At 42.7% G+C, this 21631-nt stretch overlaps 2 protein-coding genes across 3 annotated transcripts in view; one reads left to right on the plus strand and one right to left on the minus strand.

Annotated features, from left to right (window-relative positions):
* The window catches only part of LOC129177233 (vasoactive intestinal polypeptide receptor-like), a 37985-nt gene extending 24022 nt beyond the window's left edge, over positions 1 to 13963 (plus strand). Inside the window, exons 6-14 of one of the 2 annotated variants that reach the window (XR_008569599.1) lie at positions 1550 to 1679; positions 4902 to 5055; positions 6730 to 6790; positions 7873 to 7939; positions 8040 to 8131; positions 8227 to 8356; positions 9821 to 9928; positions 11458 to 11499; positions 11591 to 11696. Coding sequence is in view for 1 of the 2 variants with exons in the window: in XM_054768127.1 (XP_054624102.1) it covers positions 1550 to 1679; positions 4902 to 5055; positions 6730 to 6790; positions 7873 to 7939; positions 8040 to 8131; positions 8227 to 8356; positions 11458 to 11499; positions 11591 to 11782 (868 nt within the window). In the remaining variant the exon portion in view is untranslated. Of the gene's footprint in view, positions 1 to 1549; positions 1680 to 4901; positions 5056 to 6729; positions 6791 to 7872; positions 7940 to 8039; positions 8132 to 8226; positions 8357 to 9820; positions 9929 to 11457; positions 11500 to 11590 lie in introns of both variants that reach the window. The other variant, XM_054768127.1, reaches the window with a different exon arrangement.
* LOC129177232 (kelch-like protein 40a) lies at positions 13897 to 19893 on the minus strand. Its single transcript, XM_054768126.1, has 6 exons — positions 18595 to 19893; positions 17212 to 17372; positions 15529 to 15636; positions 15273 to 15458; positions 14915 to 15064; positions 13897 to 14096 (listed from the first exon to the last, which is right to left on the minus strand). Exons 1-6 carry the CDS (start codon positions 19705 to 19707, stop codon positions 13985 to 13987), a joined length of 1830 nt encoding a protein of 609 aa, XP_054624101.1. The 5' UTR covers positions 19708 to 19893; the 3' UTR covers positions 13897 to 13984.
* Between the last annotated feature and the right edge of the window lie 1738 nt (positions 19894 to 21631).

Raw genomic sequence — 21631 nt, forward strand, 5'->3', positions numbered from 1 at the left:
GGCCGAACAATGTAGTTTACACTTCCACTTGTTGATATGATGGGCCTGTAATGGATGTGACAGAATGTTTTTGGTAGCTTGCTCTATTCCAAACAGTTTCTACTGTCTTGTTCCTGTATGAGTCCGTGAAAAAAAGCATCTGGAGTGTCATCTGACCAAAAGAAACTAGACCAAAAGAAAAGTTTCTTGATAGGACCAGTTTAAAAATTCATTAGTTATAGTTACTAGTTAATTTCCCCAAAAAGTAATTGAACTAGTAATAGAATTACTCCTTCATAAATATAATTAGTTACGGAACCAACTTTGACCTTCTTGACTTTCTTTTTTGCTTTTCTTCAGCCATTCAGAGGTGGACTTGCTGGTGTGTTTTGGATCATTGTCCTGCTGCAGAACCCAAGTTGGTTTCAGCTTGAGGTCACCAACAGATGGCCGGACATTCTCCTTTAGCACAATTCATGCTTCCATTTATCACAGCAAGTCTTCCAGGTCCTGAAGCAGCAAAACAGCGCCACACCATCCCACTACCACCACCATGTTTTACTGTTGGTATGATGAAATGCGGCCGCACGGTGGTCTAGTGGTTAGCACGTTGGCCAACACAGTAACAGCCTGGAGATCGGGAAGACCTTGGTTCGATTCTCCGTTGGGCATTTCTGTGTGGAGTTTGCATGTTCTCCCCGTGTGCGCGTGGGTTTTCTCCGGGTACTCCGGCTTCCTCCCACATTCCAAAAACATGCATGTTAGGTTAATTGGTGACTCTAAATTGTCCATAGGTATGAATGTGAGTGTGAATGGTTGTTTGTCTATATGTGCCCTGCCATTGGCTGGCGACCAGTCCAGGGTGTACCCCGCCTGTCGCTCGAAGTCAGCTGGGATAGGCTCCAGCATGCTCCCACGACCCTAATGAGGAGAAGCGGTATAGAAAATGGATGGATGGATGATGAAATGCGGCATTACACACCTTCCAAAGAGTTCAACTTTTGTCTCGTCAGACCACAGAGTGTCTTCCCAAAGGTCTTGGGGATCATCAAGATGTTTTCTGGCAAAATTGAGACGAGCCTTAATGTTCTTTTTGTTCAGCAGTGGTTTTGGTCTTGGAACTCTGCCATGCAGGCCGTTTTTGCCCAGTGTCTTTCTTATGGTGGAGTCATGAACACTGACCTTCACTGAGGCAAGTGAGGCCTGCAGTTCTTTGCATGTTGTTGTGGGGTCTTTTGTGACCTCTTGGATGAGTCGTCGCTGCGCTCTTGGGGTCATTTTGGCCGGCCACTCCTGGGAAGGTTCACCACTGTCCCATGTTTTGGCCATTTGTGGATAATGGCTCTCACTGTGGTTGGCTGGAGTCAAACACTTTACTTCACACTGCTGTAGGTGTGCCTTGTGTATTACATCCTTTTCACCCAGTCATCCGTTCCCGTGTGGATGCAACTATTTACTCATCCGGCACAGCGTGGACACAAATTTTTTTCAACCTGCCAAAAAAAAATTCCAAGAACGTTCCCGTGTGGGCAGGGCCTAAAAGTCATTCAAGTTGTGTTGTGTGTTACAGGAAGCTGCACTGCACCAGAAACTACATCCACATGCATCTCTTTGTGTCGTTCATACTGAAAGGCATTGCAGTTTTCATCAAGGATGCGGTTCTGTATGGCGCCGATGAGGCGGACATTTGCCAGTCATCTGTGAGTATTAATTGTAATTGCATATCACACACCCCACCGTCCCCCCCACCTCGCCAACACGTCCCATCCTTTTACAAAAGATGGAGCGCGTCCCACCTCGACGGCATCTCTTTACAGGAATTATTCACTTCCAGTCACTGACATGAAATGTTTGTGTTGAAGTTTGCGCTCATGCTGGGTGGAGCTCTGTTTGCCAAGTCCCTCCACTCCTCAAAGGACATTCCCCATTCGTTTGTTCAGCAGGACGTTGTGAGAGTTCCTGTTTGGTGAACCGCTGAGACCTTTGTCAATAAATCACATTCAGTTCTGCTGTGGACTTTTTGATCGTTTGGTCTCAGCGTTATGCTCGGAAAGAGCAAACATCCAAGAAGTTGTCGCTGCTGGTTTTGGTATGGGGGAGTATTTTGTCTTTTTGTGAGTGATCGAGTTAACAACGTCAGTAGTAGAATCTATTGCTTTACTACCTGAGCAAATTAGATCAGCCAGCTATAAATCACCTTCTTTGCGATCCGTAATGGCTTTTTACATATCGCCTCCTCGGGGTGCGCTGAAGGCTGTCCCAAACACAGCTGTTCCCCTTCTCCACCGTAAGCACAAAAAAAAAAGTCAACAACATGAAACATGAAAGGAAAACTGCACTTTTTTTCTGGAATTTTGCACATCAATCCCTATACAGTATAAGACACACGCAGGTCTTTCCCTTTTCTGTGCGTTCTAGATAGCCGTCTCACGCTTGCAGTTTTTCACTAACTGCGAGAATAGTAGTTATAGTAGTAATAATAGGGATTCACCTATTTCACCTATAAGGCCCTCTTAAAAAACAACCAAAACCTGCCAACTGTATATTAACCAAGCTAACCACAGCTATATCAACTACATTCAGTATATACGTACTAGGCTTGTGAGCCTGGTTTGACAAGCAAGAGATACGGCCGCCTCAGTAACAGCCTCCTGTATCGATAAGAATCAGTCATACATCTTTTGACTCATTGCGAGAGAAGCAATCGGTTGGCAGTGTGTCTCTTCAAAGAGAAGTGCACTTTTTTTGGAACTTTGCGCATCCAACATGTAAAAACAGATAAAAAGATGCGGCTAAGAATGCACGCAATGGGATGCACCTATTCCGCCTATAAAACCTTCTGAGAAAACCTCCAAAAAGCACCGATGACGCTCCATTTAGATCATGTGACCTGCATAATTAACCAGGCGACAACGACATTGTTATTGTTATTATTTACATTACGCCAAAGAGCTACGTTACTGGTGTAGTGACACCTCGCCACGCCACAAGCCGGCAAATCTTGACCAGCGAGGCCAACAGAGAGAGAGAGAGAGGGAATGGTACCCGTTTTTCTAGGGCTGTTGCTTACCTTTTTTGGTTTGTAACTTGTTTGCTTGTTGCATCTTACCTACCTAGAGTAAGTTACACTATGATCAGGCTTACTATTGTTATGAAATATTGAGTATGGGATTGTTTACTTTCCCAAGCTAACACAGTATTTCACAAATACTGCTATTTACTTATCTCACATTTTTGCCACTTTGGAAGAAATGTGTCATTATTTGAGGGGCTTTGCACTCTTTATTTATTTGTATTGATCGGACTGAAGGCTATGATGTCAGATTTTTTTATTATCTATTTTATGTTGATCCCATTACACAAAAAGATGTTCATTCAGCAAGTCTTTTTTGGTCCATGTCTAAAAATAAATACATTTGACATGTGATTCTGTTGTTTGTCTTTTGACATTTTTTTTGTTAGTGCCTTACAGCGTGCTTGGGGATATGATGTGTTCTTTACACATTTGAATATACAGTAGACGCCCCTACAATGTAAATAATCCGTTCCGAGAATGTTTACATTATAGGGTTTTTATGTTATACGAAGCGTAAAATACATGTAAATAGCCTAATCCGTTCCAAGATCTTTCCAAACTCACACCTTTGGCCCTTCAAAATATTCAAAGTCCACCAAATATGGTGGGAAAATATAAGAAAACGTTAGCATAAACATAGTAGAGTAACATTCCAATATAAAATAAGGTAATAAATAAGATTATTGTAAATGAATAAAACTGAAAAACAAAAACAATCAACTAGATTAAGGGCGACTACGATGAGGAAGGGAGGTTGAAGGGAGAAGCCTGTCTCTCATACAAACTCATCTATGTGCTGTATAAGTCAGCCAATGAGATGAGAGCGTAGGCGGTGCCCGGATAATCAGCCAATGAGAGCGTGAAGTGTCAGAAGGCGTCACCAAGTGTACTCTGTTAGTCATGGAAAATGTTTCCCTCTCTCTGTCGCGCGCGCTATTCAAATCGAATTTGCACAGACTTGACGCTTTACGTTCTATGGAATTCCTTACGTAATACGAAGCAAAAACTTTACATAAATTCTTTACGTTCAGTGAAATTCACGTAAAAGGAGGTTTACGTTATGCGAGGCACTACTGTGCTGTGAGCATGCCACTTTTATAGAATTAGCTTCTTTATATTACAATGTGTGATTAATGTCTACATCAACAAATGTGACCGATGCAGAGTCCACATCACTGCAGACACTGCACCAATTCACCTGTCGATCTCGTTGGCGTTACATCCTTCCCTCACTCATGAACAAGACCCCGAGGTACTTCAACTCCTCGGCTTGGGGCAGGAGCTCATCCCCGACCCGGAGATGGCGCTCCACTCTTTTCCGGGCGAGAACCATGGACTTGGACTTGTAGGTGCTGATTCTCATCCCAATTATCGTCCAGCAAAATTTGCTATCATGACAGGCCTAGCGCTAGTGATGCAGCCCCCCCGGTGGGCCAGATTAAGACACTTGGGGGGCCTGATGTTGCCCGCGGGCCGCAGTTTGCCCACCCCTGGCATAAGGAGTACAAAAGAGTCTCAGGTATGATGAGGAGATCTGCGGAATGAACGGGTGTGCTCCTGCTGCAGCCTCAATGCAGAGTGTGCAATCTGCAGGCGTGCCCGTCAGCGGAAGCAAAGCCTTTCGGGGATGAAGCACAAGGCAGGCAGGAAATGCAGGAAGAAAACAGGAAACAATAACAGTAAAAGCATCCTCTTTGAACAAAATCAGGAACATGAAAGAAGAACCAATAACAAAGTTGTGTCAACAAATATGTGTTTATGAGGAAATCTCACTTTTAGCTGCTGAAAATGCCTCTGAAGCGTGATCATTCGTTAATTGCGCTAAACTGGTTTGTGTCATTTTAAGGTGGGCTGCAAGGCAGGGGTGGTCTTCTTCCATTATGGCGTCATGGCCTGTTTCTTCTGGCTGCTGGTGGAAGGCCTGTACCTCCATGCTCTCTTAGCTGTCTCCTTCTTCTCCGAGAGGAAGTACTTCTGGTGGTACATCCTGATTGGCTGGGGTACGTGCCAGCCCCCTGTTATTACATTACATTACACTCCTCATTAAAAATGTTATGCTCAGTTGACAAATTGCAAGAATGTACATTTTGCATGTTTGGATTTTGAGGAGGTTCTAAGTAGAGCTTCAAAATGCAAAAAGAAAGAAATGGGAGTGAGGCAAAAAAGATTCTGAGTACGCAATTTATTGCAAAGAAGCATTAAAGTGAAATAGGCAAATGTTTAAGACCATAGCTATCCCCCCTAAATAGAAGTATGTAAAAGTAATAAAATACTTACAAAAAAAATAGTGAGTATCTGTGCCATTCTTGTTCATGAGGTCAAATGGATTTAGGTATGCTTCATGCCAATGTTTCCAGGAGGCTCGTGGGAATGTTGCTCCAGGTGCTGAAGATGGCTTCACCGAGGGCATCCACTGTCTGGAACTGGTGTCCATTTTTGTAAATCCATCCCCAAATGTTCTCCATTGGATTTAGATGAGGGGAACAGAAAGAGTGAGCTTATTGCTCAGGTAGCAGACCTTTTGTGAAGTGCAGCGTTGTCCTGTTGAAAAAGACAGTCATTCCCACACAGACGAGGGCCTTCAGTCATGAGGGATGCCCCCTGCAGCACCTCCACATAGCCGGCTGCCATTTGACGCCCCTGCACAACTTGAAGCTCCATTGTTCCATTGAAGGATCATGATGGCGCCCCCTCCAATGTGCCGTGTGGTTTTTCATCTCAGGTGGGATCTCCTTGTCATGTTGGTAACATTGGAAGCCATCAGGACCGTCAAGGGAGAATAAAACTTTCTTCCACCTTTCAATGTCCCATGCTTGGGGATCTCCTGAAAATTCCCAATGGCCAGTTTTTTGGCTTTGAAGGGGACAACGTTTTTTCTTCTTAAAAGCCTTATCTGGCAGATGGCTTTTTGGCTTTTTTTTGGCTTTTAAAAGTGTGCTCTTCAACTTTTGATCAGCTGATGAACAGCCTATTTCACTTCAATGCTTCTTTGTAATAAATTGCTTACTCAAAATTTAATTTCTCCTTTTTGCATTTCGAAGCTCTACTTAGAACCTCCTGAAGATCCAACCGTGCAAAATGTACATTCTTGCAATTGTCAACTGGTCTTAACATTTTGATCAGGAGTGTCCTTTGGGACACTGTGGGGGTGAAATATGCATGATGACTATTTTGCCTTTCTTCCTCTGCGCCTTCTTGTTTTTAATATTTTCCCATACTTTTCCCCAAATGTAAACTTTCGTGGTTGCACCACAGTAGGTCTTTACATCGTGCGTTTCCACCTACATATGGACGGGGTTCTAGTTTGGGCGGCAGCTGGTCAAAACATTGAACTTATGCAACCATAGCAGACATAACAATCATGAATACTAATTCAAGCCTTCAGACGCTCAGCATGCATTTTGGATGTCTGGAAGAGAGGGAGGCTTTCTCATTGGCAACTGAATTATATTTTGAGTGCTGATGCTTTCCAGTTTGATTTAACGCTCTGATTCTGCGACTTTTTCTCCGTAAATAGTCCTGAAATGTCCGTCGGACTCCAACTTGTGTGTGTAAAAATGTTAAGCATATCCAACGGGCGATATTTCATCCTGTCTTTGCAAGATGTAAGCTCCGAATCCTTTGGTTATGTGCAACGCAATGATGATGAATATGCTCGTGTTTGTCATTTCCAGGCGCTCCAGCCATCTTTATGTCAGCATGGGTGATCACAAAGATTTGTTTAAATGATCTCAGGTGAGGATAATGTTGTTTGAAACTTGTTTGTTGTCACTGTGTGGAGGTGGACGATATAAAAATGAAAACGCTCAAAAGCTCAAAAGCAGGGGTCTCAAGCTCAACTTACCCAGGGACCACTGGAGGTACAGCCTCTCGTTCTGGCGATCAAGTCTGGTGCTTATAGTACATTACTGACACCCAGTGACCAGTGCAGGATACTACATATCGTCACAGTTTCAAATGCGTCTTCTGAATGCCTGTATTTTACTTCATTTAAACATTTTATGCTTTGGTTTCTGCTTTTGTTTTGCTTTGCTTTCATTTTATGCTCTGATTTAAGCAAAAAAAAATGTAATAATAGGCTGTATTCAACCACGAAACAGCGTGATTTATGAATTAATATATTTTTGAAAAACCGTGATAGAGTTAAGCCACAAAATTTAAACCAGGATGCAGCAAGCGACGTTTGCACTTCCTCACTCACGGTGCAACCACAAATAATATGTGGAACTCGCAATGGTAACTGCACCACATGGAGTCAGCAAGTACGCAAAACAGTGCTAGCCTTTAAAGCCCGCAAGGCATGCTGGGTAACCTGGGTAACTAACCAGGGGAGTATGCATTTGGGCTTCCAAGCATGCCTTGCGGGTTGCATATTAGTAGTGTTAGTATTGGTGTATATTAGTGTGTCAGCATTTATTTTGATAGCAGCTAGGACCATGTGGTACAGCTACATCGTGTGATCCACACGCATTGCTTGTGTTATTTTTGATTGCACTGTAAGTGAGGAGGGTGGTGGGTTGGGTTGATAAGCTCCTGTTGGTTTGTGTCGCGTGAGTAAGAGTGTAAATGTCAAGCTGATTCACTGCAAATAAAGAGCAGCTCCTCAAGGACGTTGAACTTTGCCTGTGGCTACTTCCTGCGCAAGTCAAACTCGCGACAGTGTGCTGCCTTGCAACGCAGTTCTTGCCTACATTGACATGATATCATTCATGACGACATATCTATTACACTGAGGGTGCTCATTTATTATTGTTAATATTATTACTATTGGCATGATTAGCGGCCTTAGTTCCTAAATATGATGTCTCTTCTGGCAGTTGCTGGGATATTATTGATGACAGACCTTGGTGGATCATCAAAACGCCCGTTTTAGTAACCATATTTGTGAGTGAGATTTCTTCTTTGCAACATTTGCTGCACAGCTCCAAACAATACAGTTCCATTTGCGTTGTACGTTCATTTTGCTTCTTTTTTTCCTCTACAGGTCAACTTTATACTCTTCATGTGTATAATCCGTATTTTACGGCAGAAGATGAACTGCCCCGACATCGGAAGGAAGGAATCGAACCAGTACTCGTAAGCGAAATATCCACTTTAGGAATATAGTCTTTTTTTTTTGTTGCATTCAAACTGGACTCATTCATTTTACAAACACAATTTGCTCCACGCAGGAGACTGGCTAAATCCACGCTGCTGTTGATACCTCTCTTCGGGATAAATTACCTCCTTTTTGCCTTCATTCCCGACCACATCCAGCCGCAGATGAGGATGGTGTTCGATCTTATCCTGGGGTCGTTTCAGGTGAATGTTCATATGATGTACGACATACCGAGCCACAGCTGACCTGTCCACATGGTAGCCGGAAATTGTTCATGCTTACAAATAGTGTCTTTGAATGACGCTAAAGAGGACAGGGACAAAAATCAGGTTACATTACTTTCTGGGACTACAAGGTACACGTGAATGGTGAAAAGTAATTGAGACGCCCATAAATTGTCTCTTTGACACAGGGCTCACTCCTCCCCCTCCAAACCTAGTGCTGTTGTTGCAAAATAAGTGGCTTTCTAAAGTGATTTCTTCTTTTTAACAGACTGGAACATACGTATCACCCTACCTTGATCACTGGTGCCGTTGGAGCTTTTTTTTAAAAATGTAAATTTCCCGTTCATTGGACCAAAAACTCTCACATGCTCCACCATTTTTGCGTTGTCTCTCTGCTACTCACCGCTCCTCACCTTGCCCTCCCAACTACGACGGGACAGCCAATCAGTGTGCCAATCAGTGTCACAATCAGTGTCCGCTTCAGGGTGTGACTGACTATTGTTTTCCATCCAACGACTCGAGCACAAGAAGCCCAATGCATAAAAACGGATTTTATAAAAAAGGCAGCTTGCATACAGAAACTGTAAAGTTAGAGATTCAAAATGAGATTAACATCATATAAAAACATGCACTAAATATGACTAATTAATCACAATTAATACTTTAATTTGACATCCCTATCCAAATCCTCCCGCTAGCTTGACGTTGACGTTCTCCTCCGATATCGGATCTACATAAGGGTGGCTGTTGTAATTATTAGATAAGATTATTGGATTACATTCAGCTCCAGAACCCTTCCCTTCTCTCTTCAATATGCCTCACACACTTATTAAGTGCATTTTAAAGTATAAAATGTAAAGGTAGTCACCACTAATGCATGTAAGATGATGGATGAACCAATGAAATGTAGTTATATAGAAGTTATATAGAAGTTTAAATGGAAGTTTCACTTTTGCATGTCACAGCGCCGCCCAACAAACTGCAAAATCACAGCACTTGATGAAAAAACATTATCAGTGAACCAATTTCAGATTAACATTTGCAATACAAGTGACTGTTGTAATTAGGGAAACCGATATTGGGGAATTTTCCCTATAATGAAAGCCGATAATAAACATAATGCTGTACGTGGGCCTATGGGCTCTGGCGCCGTCATCAAACCACCTCTAAAGCGTGTAAATAAACGTGAGTGGCTAGTAGAAAACTAGCTTGCTCCTTCCATCCATCCATTTTCTAGATATGCCGCCTATCCTCGCTAGTAGGGATGTAACAATTCCCGGAAGTAAGCAACAGTAAAATCTGACTCTGTGTGTGCACGCTCGATTAGGAGAATCCATGGCTACGTCCGTGAAAATGTTGCTTTTTCATATGATATCGGGTGTATTTTCATTTGTATACATGTTTGTTAGGTAGATTACTTTTTCCTCTTCAATTTTGTATCAGATTTAAACTGAGTGTTGGACCACTTCGAGTCCTACGACAGCTTTGAATGTTAAGTCCAACTTTAAGCCTTTCAAACTCATGGATCGGAGCTTCAGGACAAGATAAAAGGTATGGAGGCTATAAATTCACTTTAATATCCACCTGCAGATGAAATTTCATGAAAATCTGATGGTGCAAAATATGTTAATTTTGCCCCGGAGTTACTGTGTACATGCAATTTGTAGTGTGGGATGGAAACGAATACAACGTGCTACAGCGTGCTACAGCGTGCTACAGCATGCTACGTGGTGGCCATTCTAGACATTTCAGGTATCTTATTGCCACCCCTATGTGAGTAATGGTCTCACCTTGGCCTCCCCAATGAAAAATTCCTGGCTCCGCCCCTGGTGCTGCACTAAGAGTGCTAGGCCGACATGAAAATTGAAAATTATGACACTTGATTTTCTTCCCTGGACTTTTTGATGATCACAAAAATGTAAATGGCTGCTCTGTTGACTTTTAAAACAAATGTCACAACCTAAGCCTAATGGCAAGTACTTCTCAGGTGTTGTTTGTCCCAATGTTGTTTACAGCCACGTGGAGAAGCTAATTGCTGATGCTGTATCCGTTAGCTTCACAGCAGATACTGTGTGCGTTAATTCCACAACAGGAGATCTGTGATGTTACACAGATCGGTATCGGTATTGGCTGATATCGGAAATTGAGAGTTGGACAATATCGGCATATTGGTTATCTGCAAAAAATCCAATATCGGACACCCCTAGTTGTAATTATTAGATTCAACTCCAGAATCACCCCCACCGCATCCCCCACCCCCAACCCACTCGGAAGTCCTAATTATGCCTCAAAATGCCTGCAAAGTTTAAAATGGACAGATGGAGTCTGAGTCACTATGGTGTGTTCAAGGACCACCAAACAGTGCAACATCCCAACGCTTGACAAAAAAAACATTAGTGAAGCATAGAGACATAAACATGTAAAAATTGTGAGTTTTAATTTTCACTTTTACCTATGTGCTGTATATTTTTCCTGTATTATCACACCTTTAACATTTTTATTTATTTATTTATTTTGACAATGACATTTTTTGGGGGGAAATTTTTTTTTTATATTATAATTGTGTATTACATAATTTTATATATATATATATATATATATATATTTTTTTTTAGATATTTTTTATAGTAATATAGTAATAATAGTATATATATATATATATATATATATATATATATATATATATATTATATATATATATTATTATATTATATTTATATATATATATTATATATATTATATATATAAATTTGTAGGTTCGTGAATGTGCAGGGGTCCCCTGTATTTACTTGAGCACCACAAGATCCAATGAATGGTCTGGCGTGTTTAATTTTATGAGATGAAGGAAAAGAGAAGATTTACTCACTACTTGGTTGATGATAAGAGCTCGGGGAAATGATGGCAGCTAAAGATGGAAACTCTCACTGATTTATCACTGCTTTAGCAAAACATGTTGTCTCCTGGGAAATTTTGCCTGAGAGTGAACCTCAAATTGGTCGTAATCCCAAAATCATTATTCATACACAAAAATCTCTCTCCGTTTGGACTGCTGGCAACAGCTCACATTCTCTCTTTTGCAGGGTTTTGTTGTTGCTGTCTTGTACTGTTTCCTTAACGGAGAGGTAAGACGGGAGCACTCTAAAATGTTTACCGCCCTATTATGTCACTCGCTATTATGTCACTGTTTGTCTGCCTCCTCGCCACCCCCTGCAGGTACAGGCAGAGATTAAGCGTAAGTGGCGCAGATGGATGTTGCAGCGCTTCCTGGGCGCGGACACCAAGTACCAGCCGCCCTCCATCGGCAGCAATGGTAACAACTTCAGCACCCAAATCACCTTGTTGACCAAATGCAGCCCCACTGCGCGGCGAGCATCTGCTTGCCGGGAGCACTTCTCGGCCATCTGACACCTAAAAAGCAAAAGGGGTGGGTGACATGCTGCACATAAGCAGTGTAGTCGATTTTGCGATTACTGAAGGGGCAATGCGACGTTTTAGTTCCTTGTGAAAGTGCTCAGCTGTTGTCCTTACCAATGTGATGTGCAAGTCAGGAGGCGCTTTCACTTGTGTGAGGACGACAGCTCCAACAGGAGCGCTAAAGGTTGATATATGGTACAGTGAGGGGAGATCAAGTTTGTCAATATTCCTTGTGACATTACAGTATCGTGCTATTTGGAGAGCATTGGGCATTGATATTAAACAATGGGTGGATGGGGAGCGAGTCCTATAAAAAGCAAGATGTTTACTTAAAGACCACCTGGGCTATGCAGTTCATGCACTCAACCTAATGGCCCATGTTGGGTAGGGGCGTTAACAACAGAAGAAGAACCCTATAAGACTCCTAATGTACTAGACCTTATCTCTTATCCCGCCCTTTGCCATTTTATATGAACCCGTCACTCCACTGAATTATTGCTGGATGACATTCCACAGTCCAGACTAATGCAGCTTGTGCAGCTCAGATTTCTGCGGCTTTTAGTTTCTTCCAGTCCGAGTGTGTCTTTTAAGCTGTGGCCTCAAAGACATCACGGAACATAGCGTTGTAAATTATCATGTGGTCACCGTCTATTACCTGCATGTCTTCAAATACTCTCAGTTACTGTACTTTCTCGACAAATAGGGCATCTCATTCACCGTATGTTTGTAATGATTCATAAGTACGTGATGGTACAAGTAAAATGCGCAACATGCATGTGCCACTGTTCAGCACCGTTTAAACTTGCACGCATTTTGCCTCGGCATTGTCCCGCAATTTGCGGTGGCAATGCGTGTCATTTGTTTTGCTTGTTTATGGTATGCCTGAAAAGCGTGTCGGTTGAGCACTGTTCTGTTGACGGATAAATTACGCCCTTGGCACGCAATGACCACGCTCCCGCATGTCTTATTTACACCTTGTCAAGTACTGTTTACGTCTAGTGCATGACAATAGTACGCGCGATGCGCATTGTTCTCGCATGGGCATGCGTTGTCACCGCCACTGCCCGCATCCGTGAAGCAGCCGTGGCATTATCTGGTCCCGCTGTGTCCCGCGTGATGCCACGCAACAGCAGGCATCACCCTTAAAGCTTCATAAATTCCCCTATTTGTAAGATGTTGAACTCCAGAGAAAAAGCTCAGCAAAGAAATGTAAGTCTATATTTTGTCACAGCTGCAGGTAAAGAATGTGCAAAGAGCAGGAAGGAGGCAATAAACTTAAAAAAAAAGATACACAGACAGTGTGGGAGAGGGAATTTCTGACGAGAAGACGTGGCTTTGGGCATTATGATTAGTTATTAACCCAAAATGACAAAGAAGATCCAAGACACGACAGAAGAGCACCGATAGATTGCTCTAATGCACCACCAGGATGCAGAATACAATGTGCGTTCATATGCTGTAAAAAAAATATATACATTTTTATGGGTGTAACCTTGCTGAAAAGCGGCCATCTACTGGATATGTTTCTATAAAAGGTCAACTATCTGCAGAAAAATCTGTATTTTCAAGTACACATTAATGGAAGACGCTACCGATAAGAATCTGCATGTTAGCAGTTTCATTATGGCCCTTCTGGGGTCATCGGTTTCCTGAATGCAGCATCAAGATGAAGCAGCTGCTGCTACTATGTGCCCTTGACTTGCTTGAGTGATATGATCCATAATCATTGATGTGCCCTTGATGCAACATCCTCCTCAGAGGTAAAACTCCCCGAAAATACCTCAGACTGAATGTCACACGTACCTATTGTACACAGAGATGAAACTGTAAATATGAGTTTATGGCATGTTTTATGGTGATGACTTCTCGTGCTCAGGTGTCAACTGGAAATGGATGTTTACATTTAAGACGACATATTGTTCACTCCTGGTGTTTGCATCATGTCAATAATATGTGTATATTTTTGTGTAAATGTGGTGTACTGTACAGTATATGGAATTAAGATGTTATTACATACTGTACCTGTGCAAGACGAATAAAACCATGCGCACTTTGGGTGGACGCTTCCACGTCATCACTTAATGAAACATAACAACAGACGGGTGTATAAAGCAACTTTTTATCAAATATATTTGGCATTTTATTATTCATTTATGTCCCCGTTTAAACGAGGACATCATTGTTGCACTTTTGTTATAACTTGTTGAAGCGTAGAGTGTTGAGACGCACTGGAACAATGGTGGCTCCCTCTGCGTAGCTGATCTCACGTAGAATCCCGCTCCAACATTTCTTTGTCTCATCATACCTGTGGGAAGATTTTGTTTAATTGCAGTAAAGTATACCTGTGGTTCTCAGTTATTTCTTTGATGCCTCCTGTAGGGGACAGGATTTTTTTCAGCCCGCTTCAATACTCCCATCTTTGTGACGAAAAGCGTCACTCTCAGCTTCATCTCTTTGAACGACTGCACTCTTTGCGGATGACACTGACAGCAGTGCTCGTGTGTTTACGTTTGTTGTGACTGTGCATGAAAAAGGTTGACACCTCTGGGAGTTTTGATTTAAAAAACTGTTTTCTTCTCGCCTTCTCCTCTTCTGCACTCCACTTGGGTAACTCCGCTTTATTTTTCTCCAAACGGTGCCAACAGGTTTGTTTTTTCTACCGTCCTCCTGAATCAATCTGCACATGCAAAGTAACATGGAATAGTCCATTGCATGTGAAGGGAAGGGGTGCAGATGATAGTTTATGTATTTTGATGTCGTTTTAAGCACGCGAATTAAGACTAAAACAGTAGTATGTACTTTCAATTGAAGAAAAAAAAACAATAATCAGTTTTTATGAGATGTTTGGGGGCCCCTGAAAATCTTGGGGCCCTAGGCAATTGCCTGTGTTTGGCTAATGCAGTGGTTCTCAGTTATTTTCTGTCATGCCCCCACTGGGGTTTTATTCATAATTCATAATTCATCCACCTCACAGGTCGCAGGTCAAGATGCTGATAAGACAGCATGATTATGTGGCTGGCCACAATAAAAGGCCACTAGAAAATGTGAATTGTGACTATATGAGGCCCTTGATAGACACCCCTGCCTTAAAAACCGTGACCTCCTGCAGTGGGGCCTTCTTACCTCCAGATGTCAGTCATCTCTGTTGGGACTGGCTCCTCACTGCTTTCACCCAGCATCATTGCAAAGCCCCCCACGGCATACAGGAATCCCCCCATGGACATCAGACTAAGAGAACTACGCTCCTGGGGAAACTCTGTGAACTCAGACCACCTTGATAACACACACACACACACACACACGCTGGGGTTAAATCATGTGCTATATTATTATACGACACACTGAGCAGCAACCATGAGAGCTATTTTATGAGGTGATCTTCTGCTACTATTCCCACTTCATGAGTCATTTCACATGTGGGAGCAGATGCTTCACCTCTTAATGATGGCAGAGAGCAGTCATATAAAAGCTGTTGTCTTACTTGTTACCGGCTATGTCATAGACCTCCGCAGAACTGGTGAGACCTGTGTCCGTAACCCCCGTCATAACAAAGATCCGGTCCTGGTGGACAGCGATACCAAACAGGGAGCGGGCCGTCTTCAGGGGGGCCAAGTCCTTCCACTCAAATTTAGTGGGGTTGTAGACACAGACTCTCCTCATGCACTTCCTGCGTGAGAACAGGAAAGATGTAGAACTGGTCTTCCGCCATTGATACATGTGGGAATACTAGCACTCACTTGCTGTCCGATTTCCCTCCAATAACATAGACAAGGCCTTTGTGTGATACAGTTCCATGACCGTACACAACGTATGGCAGAGGGTCCGACTCGCCCCATTTGAATGAACTGAAAGAAGAGGTCAGAACACGACTTTAGGTGCTTTAGATCAGAACATACCTGTCAATCCTCCCAGGAAACTACCGTATTTTGCCTTTCTTTCCCGGCCACCCTCCTGTTTTCACAGTTTGCCGTATTTTAACTTCCTTGAAAAAAAAAAAATCCTCTCCGGTACTGCCGGAGCAACATTTGGGCAACGTCGGTGTAGCCAATAAAGCCTTTAAAATAAAAGCAGACCAGTGAACTAGCACGGGAGTTAGTCAGTTTTTCCCACCAGCACCCAGCACACACCCACCCAAGACTGAAAAATATCAATCTTCTCACGCTCGTATCGATCCAATACTGATACTATCAATGTTTGGATCGATGCGTCCAGAAAACTTGTTGCAAACTTCAGTAGAAAGACCACTGGTATCGTATTGATACCATACCTGTCAAGCCTCCCGTTTTCACCGGTAAACTTCCTGTATTTTGCCCTTCTTTTACGGTACCCTGACGCTATTACACTTTCCCGTAATTTTCACATATTTTAACTTTCATTTTAAAATATCCTCTCCAGTTTTCCCAGTCCGTGCAATACATCCTGTAGCCGGTTAATTTGGGGGGGTGTGATGGTGGAAAATCTGGCAGAAGAGCAGAATTTCCCATATTTTCTCCAATTTTCCTGATAAGGTCTCTCATTTTCAAATGCAAATGTTGACAGGTGTGATTTATACCAAAATTTGTTGTCAAGCAGGAACACACTTCTTGCAAAGTGTTTCTCAGCATACATTAGTGGCTGCTGTGTTGTTATTATATTGTAATATTATAGTAGGAGGCCTACTAACTAAATCAGGGGTGCCCAAAGTGCGGCAAGGAGGGCCATTTTTGGACCACATCTTGTTCTTTATTGGCCCCTAAAAACAGGATTCATTCAATATTACTGAGATATCCATCCGGCAGTCTCAATAAAGAGATCCAGACTTCCACATCTCTGGCCACCTCTTCCAGTTCCACCAGGGGGACACCAAGGCGTTCCCAGGCCAGCTGTGAGACATAAACCTTCCAGCATGGACTAGGTCTGCCCCGGGGCCTCCTCCCGGCTGGGAATGCCCGAAACACCTCACCAGGGAGGCGTCCAGGAGGCATCTGGACTAGATGCCCGAGCCACCTCAACTGGATCCTCTCGATGTGAAGGAGCAGCGGGTCTACTCTGAGCTCCTCTTGGATGACCGAACTCCTCACCCCAAATGTCTTCACCTTATATAGAGTATCTACAGTATATATTTCTTACCTTACTGAGATATATTACTAGATATTACACCAATTTGCTTTCTCACCTACTTTGGATGGATTTTAGGATCTTTAATGCACAAAATGTACGTCTATTTGACCATTGGTGGACACCCCAACCTAAATAGGAGGTAATTGCCATCATTTTTCAAAAATGAAAACATCACTGACTGTCTGCGATTGACTGGCGCCCAGTCCACAGTGTACCCCGCCTCTTGTCCAAAGACAGCTGGGGTAGGCTCAGCATACCCGCGAGCCTAGTGAGGACAAGTAGTATGGAAAACGGACGGATGGATCACTGTCTGTACTTACTGTCGGTCATAAATCATGACGGAGTCCAGGGCGTGCTCTCCTTCCTTCAGTTCCTTGCCTCCAACAACAAAGATGGAGTTCTCCACTTCGGTCAGCCCGAACAAGCAGCGAGGGTTGGGTTGTGAGGGCATCCCTAACCATTCTGAACTTACTGGGTCAAACTGGGAACGATATTAAAGACAGGTAAGTGGGGATGTATTATTCATTGGAAATCTGCACACAATCTTCAGACTTTAGGTCATAAAGAAATGTTACATCACCTTTGCTTAAATATGTCACATATTGTTTGTAATTATGTTCAACATTGTCCCATTTTTGAAAGCAAACGGTAAATTCACAAAAATAACATTTATAGTTGATGGCGCCAGCCATGACAAACTAGCTGTCGCTGTTCAGTCTCGGGGTGACACCTCCCAGCTAAAGCAGAGTAAACAAACGCTTCTCGAGGTAGATGGTCAGCTTGGTTCAGTATATTTTTCATCAAAATAGTAGTCATGCCAAAATGTTGTGTTGCTGCTGGATGTTAATAGTATCCGAGCGATATCGTATGTTTGTTTTATTTCCAAAAGAGGAAGGTTTAAGACAACAATGGACAAAGCAAGTGCAGAGAACGTGAGACAGATAGACGCCCACCTCGAGTTCTATTCTTTGCAGTGATCATTTCACTGTTAACTGCTATGAAGGAACATCTTTACAAGAAGCATTTGGCTTGAAAGTGCGGTATAAACACATTTTGAAAAAGTACAAGACAAGAAGAATGACATCACAGTTGCCACAGAACAAAGTAAGTCATGTCTTGTTTACATAATGTCTTCTGAACACTATTCCATGATAGCGACAAGGCTGTAAAGCATTATAAGCATTATACGGTTGCGACGAAATCCAAAATCAGGCTACAAAGACCCCTTTTATGCTCATTAAGAAGCCGATTTAAAACAATAATTGAAGGATAAGCAACTCCAGAGTCATTTACACTTACGTTTCTGTCTTTTGAAGGCGACCAATCTTCATCTCCACGTCTTAAGGGTTTAAGTCCATGTTCTATTTCGACTCCAAATGTTTCTCCCTTCTTTTATCCTCCAAAACTATCCACACTATACACATCGCTCAAATCTTGTCTATAATCACTATAAACATCCTCTGTCCATCCACTGCTATGTTTGTGTTCCTGAGTAATAGTACTCCAATGGCGTCACTTACAGAAATGAGACTGAACAGCGAGAGCTTGTTCGTCATGGGTGGCGACATCAACTACAAATGTCATTACGTTTGCTTTCAAAAATGGAACAATGTAGAACATAATTACAAACAAGATATAACATTTAAGCAAAGTTAATGAATCATGTCAGGGACCCTTAAATGGACTTCAGTTATAAATCCTACCTGTAAGAAGTAAGAACTGAAGGGTTCGTCTTGGTTTTCCTCGTTGTAGAGCATCCCGCCCACAACAAACACCTGGTTCTGTTTGGTCACCAAGCTACAGTGGTTCTTTGGTATTTCTGCCGAGTCTGACACCACAAAGCACTCATTTCCTACCGGTTCATAGGCCACAGTCCCTGTTTCACTGATCATCAGTATCAAGTCCTGCTCAAACATCCCAAAGCGGGGGTTGTTGTTGAGAATTCCTGGGAGATAACACTCCTCATCTTCCTCATCTTCCTCACTTCCTTCACCCTCCGAGGCCCTTTCTTTCCTGGGCTTTGGGAGGCGACCTCTGTGAGCATCCTTGACCAGATCCAGCTCTTTCTTGATGTCCTGGTTGAACCGGATGAACTGATGACATTCCACTTTTTCTTGAAAGTAGTCCAAAGGCATCAGCCTGAAGCGGATACAGTGCAGCAATTTTGGCAGTTCCTGTCCTCGAGTTTTCTCATCATGTCTCACCCAGTCCATCAGAGATTCAAAGACCACTTCTTCGCGCTCCACATTAAGGGCATCGGCGCTGATGATGAGGGCCAGTTCTGTTGCAACGAGCTGCAGGAAGTCCTGGTCTCTGATGACAACCTGGTAGCGTTCGCAGATGAACTCCTGAGCAGTCAAGGCGAGCCTGGGACAATCCAGCAGCAACCCCAGTCTGAAGATTGCCAAGCAGTTGCCCAGCACCAGCTTTTCTTGGAGGTAGGACACACAAACAGAGAAAATGGACGGGATCTGGTACATATTGGCCACCATGAAGATGTCCTGGACGTTCTGTTCTGTTAGACTGATGTCAGACGTGTAGAGATAGCGTAGGATCATCCCCATCGTGCCAGGCTCCACATCTTTGAGGACTATTTCTCGCTTTTTGCTCTCCTCCAGGTCAGACAGGAACATGGCCTTGAAGAAAGGACTGCTGGCTGCCAAAACCAAGCGGTGGCAGGGGAACTCCCTCCCCTGGATTTTGAGGATGCAATCCACAAACTTGTCATTCTCCAAGAGGTCGCACAGTCCGTCTTGAAGGAGGGTTTGCTGGTACATCCGAGGCTGCTCTGTCGGGTCTATAGCCAGAGCAGCCATTTTGTTCTGTCACCTTATCCTGGTTGTGCAGGAAGAGGGTCTGCTCACGCCCCACACCAGAGCAAGACTGCCACTGACGCGCGACCATCCCAGATCATTCTAGTAAGCGTCAACTGGTTGGCTGCAGCTGTCATTGGCTGTCAGCCCTCGTGGGTATTTATAGACAGGACACGCTCACGGCTGAGGAATCCATTTTTGTGGATCGGAAAGAGGACCACACCACCCTGCAAACAGCTGAATGACTCAACATGTTATATCCAGTAGGCAACTAAGATGGGAAATGACTTTGATGTTACATGACAGACTTTTTTACTTGATGCAATTCTACATTAAATATTAAAAGACACCGACTACACTGGCCATGGGGAAAGCAGTCATTATGGTACTTGTGAAAGTCGAGGTGCAGTGTGTACCGTCTACACTGCTCAATCTATTAAAATATTCAATCGTGATTAATCACATTTTGGTAGACATTTGCATTTGTTAGTTAGAAATCACACAGATTCTGCATGTTTAATGCAATGTTTTTGGCTCACTTTGTTTGACGGTCCTTGAACGAACCATCTGACTTTGTCCTACACTGCACAGATACACTACTATACTGTTTCTACCCTTTTTCTTTCATCCCATATTTTCTCCCAAATGCTGATACTACGTGGGAATGCATAAAGGTGAGATTTGATGACCTTATTGAGTGCTAATATGTATATTTGTGGTACACAACCTCTCTGAAAAACAAAGTTCAGGCTTGTACTGGTGGATGGTGGCTCTGTATTCATTTTGTGCTTTTAATTTGATGTTGTTCCTGTCATAGTTTTACACAATACATAATAAATAAGATCAATTAAATTGCTATAATGTACTGTAGGTTTTTTTTGCTGATGTGTTGAAAATCTTTCCCGGTGACTAGCTAATGTGCCGCTAATGCTAGCACTGCTAAAGCTATTTACATCCATTCTCATCTTCAGCCATGGTCACATTGACGCCAGCCCCCAAATAGCTGTCCTAGGCTCTGCCTGCCAGTAAATAGGCAGCTTGTATCCAAAATTTTAGCTCACAGTTCAAAGCAAAAAATCAGCCGAGAGACGTCTCTCATCTACAGGTATAAAGCACTTGTTAGTTGGGACACTCGTATGGCAAGGTACCACTGTATAAATGACAATAAAAAATACCGGCAGTGCTCCAGTAACTTGTTGCTTTTCTCTCTGGCAGACAACATAGTCCGTCACAACTCAGATCACAGCGACAGTAAATACTAATAACTTTGGTCTCGTTGCGAGAGCTATCTGCCAGGGCTTTCAAGCTAAATTTACCAGTGAATACCCTTTTCTTTCTCCATTTCCGCTCGATATTTGCTCTCGCTTTTAGCTCCACAGTCACCGCTGCGTTCCCTCAAACTACAATGTGGGTTGAGGGACAAACAGTCGCTGTGTGATGATCTGAAGATCAGTGTGTACACTGATCTGGAAGACCTGGGGTTAAAGGTCTGCTTGAGGTGGAGTTTGCATGTTCTACCCGTGCGTATGTGGGTTTTCTCTGGGTACTCCGGTTTCCCCCCACATTCCAAAAACATGCCTATCCATCCATCTATCCAAGAAAAAAACAATATATTGTAAATCAAACCACCAACTGATCTATAACCATATCAAATGACTAGTCCTACCCTAAAAGTATTGTGCACTCCAATTTTTTCAAATTTTATCTTTTATTGGATTTTATTTGAATTTTTAACATTAAAAAAATCGAACATTTTGTTTAATAGCTTCCAGGTCATGTGACCTTGACACTCCAAATCAGTTAATATTAGTACTATCACGCACACCTCTTTGTTTCAAACTTTAAGTTTAATATCATTTTATGTTCATTAATATTAAAAAATATAATATTAAAAAAATCAAGGATTTTGTTCTACAGCATAGCTTCC

Source organism: Dunckerocampus dactyliophorus, chromosome 2 (assembly GCF_027744805.1).
Source record: "Dunckerocampus dactyliophorus isolate RoL2022-P2 chromosome 2, RoL_Ddac_1.1, whole genome shotgun sequence".
In the NCBI taxonomy this organism is placed as follows: Eukaryota; Metazoa; Chordata; class Actinopteri; order Syngnathiformes; family Syngnathidae; genus Dunckerocampus; species Dunckerocampus dactyliophorus.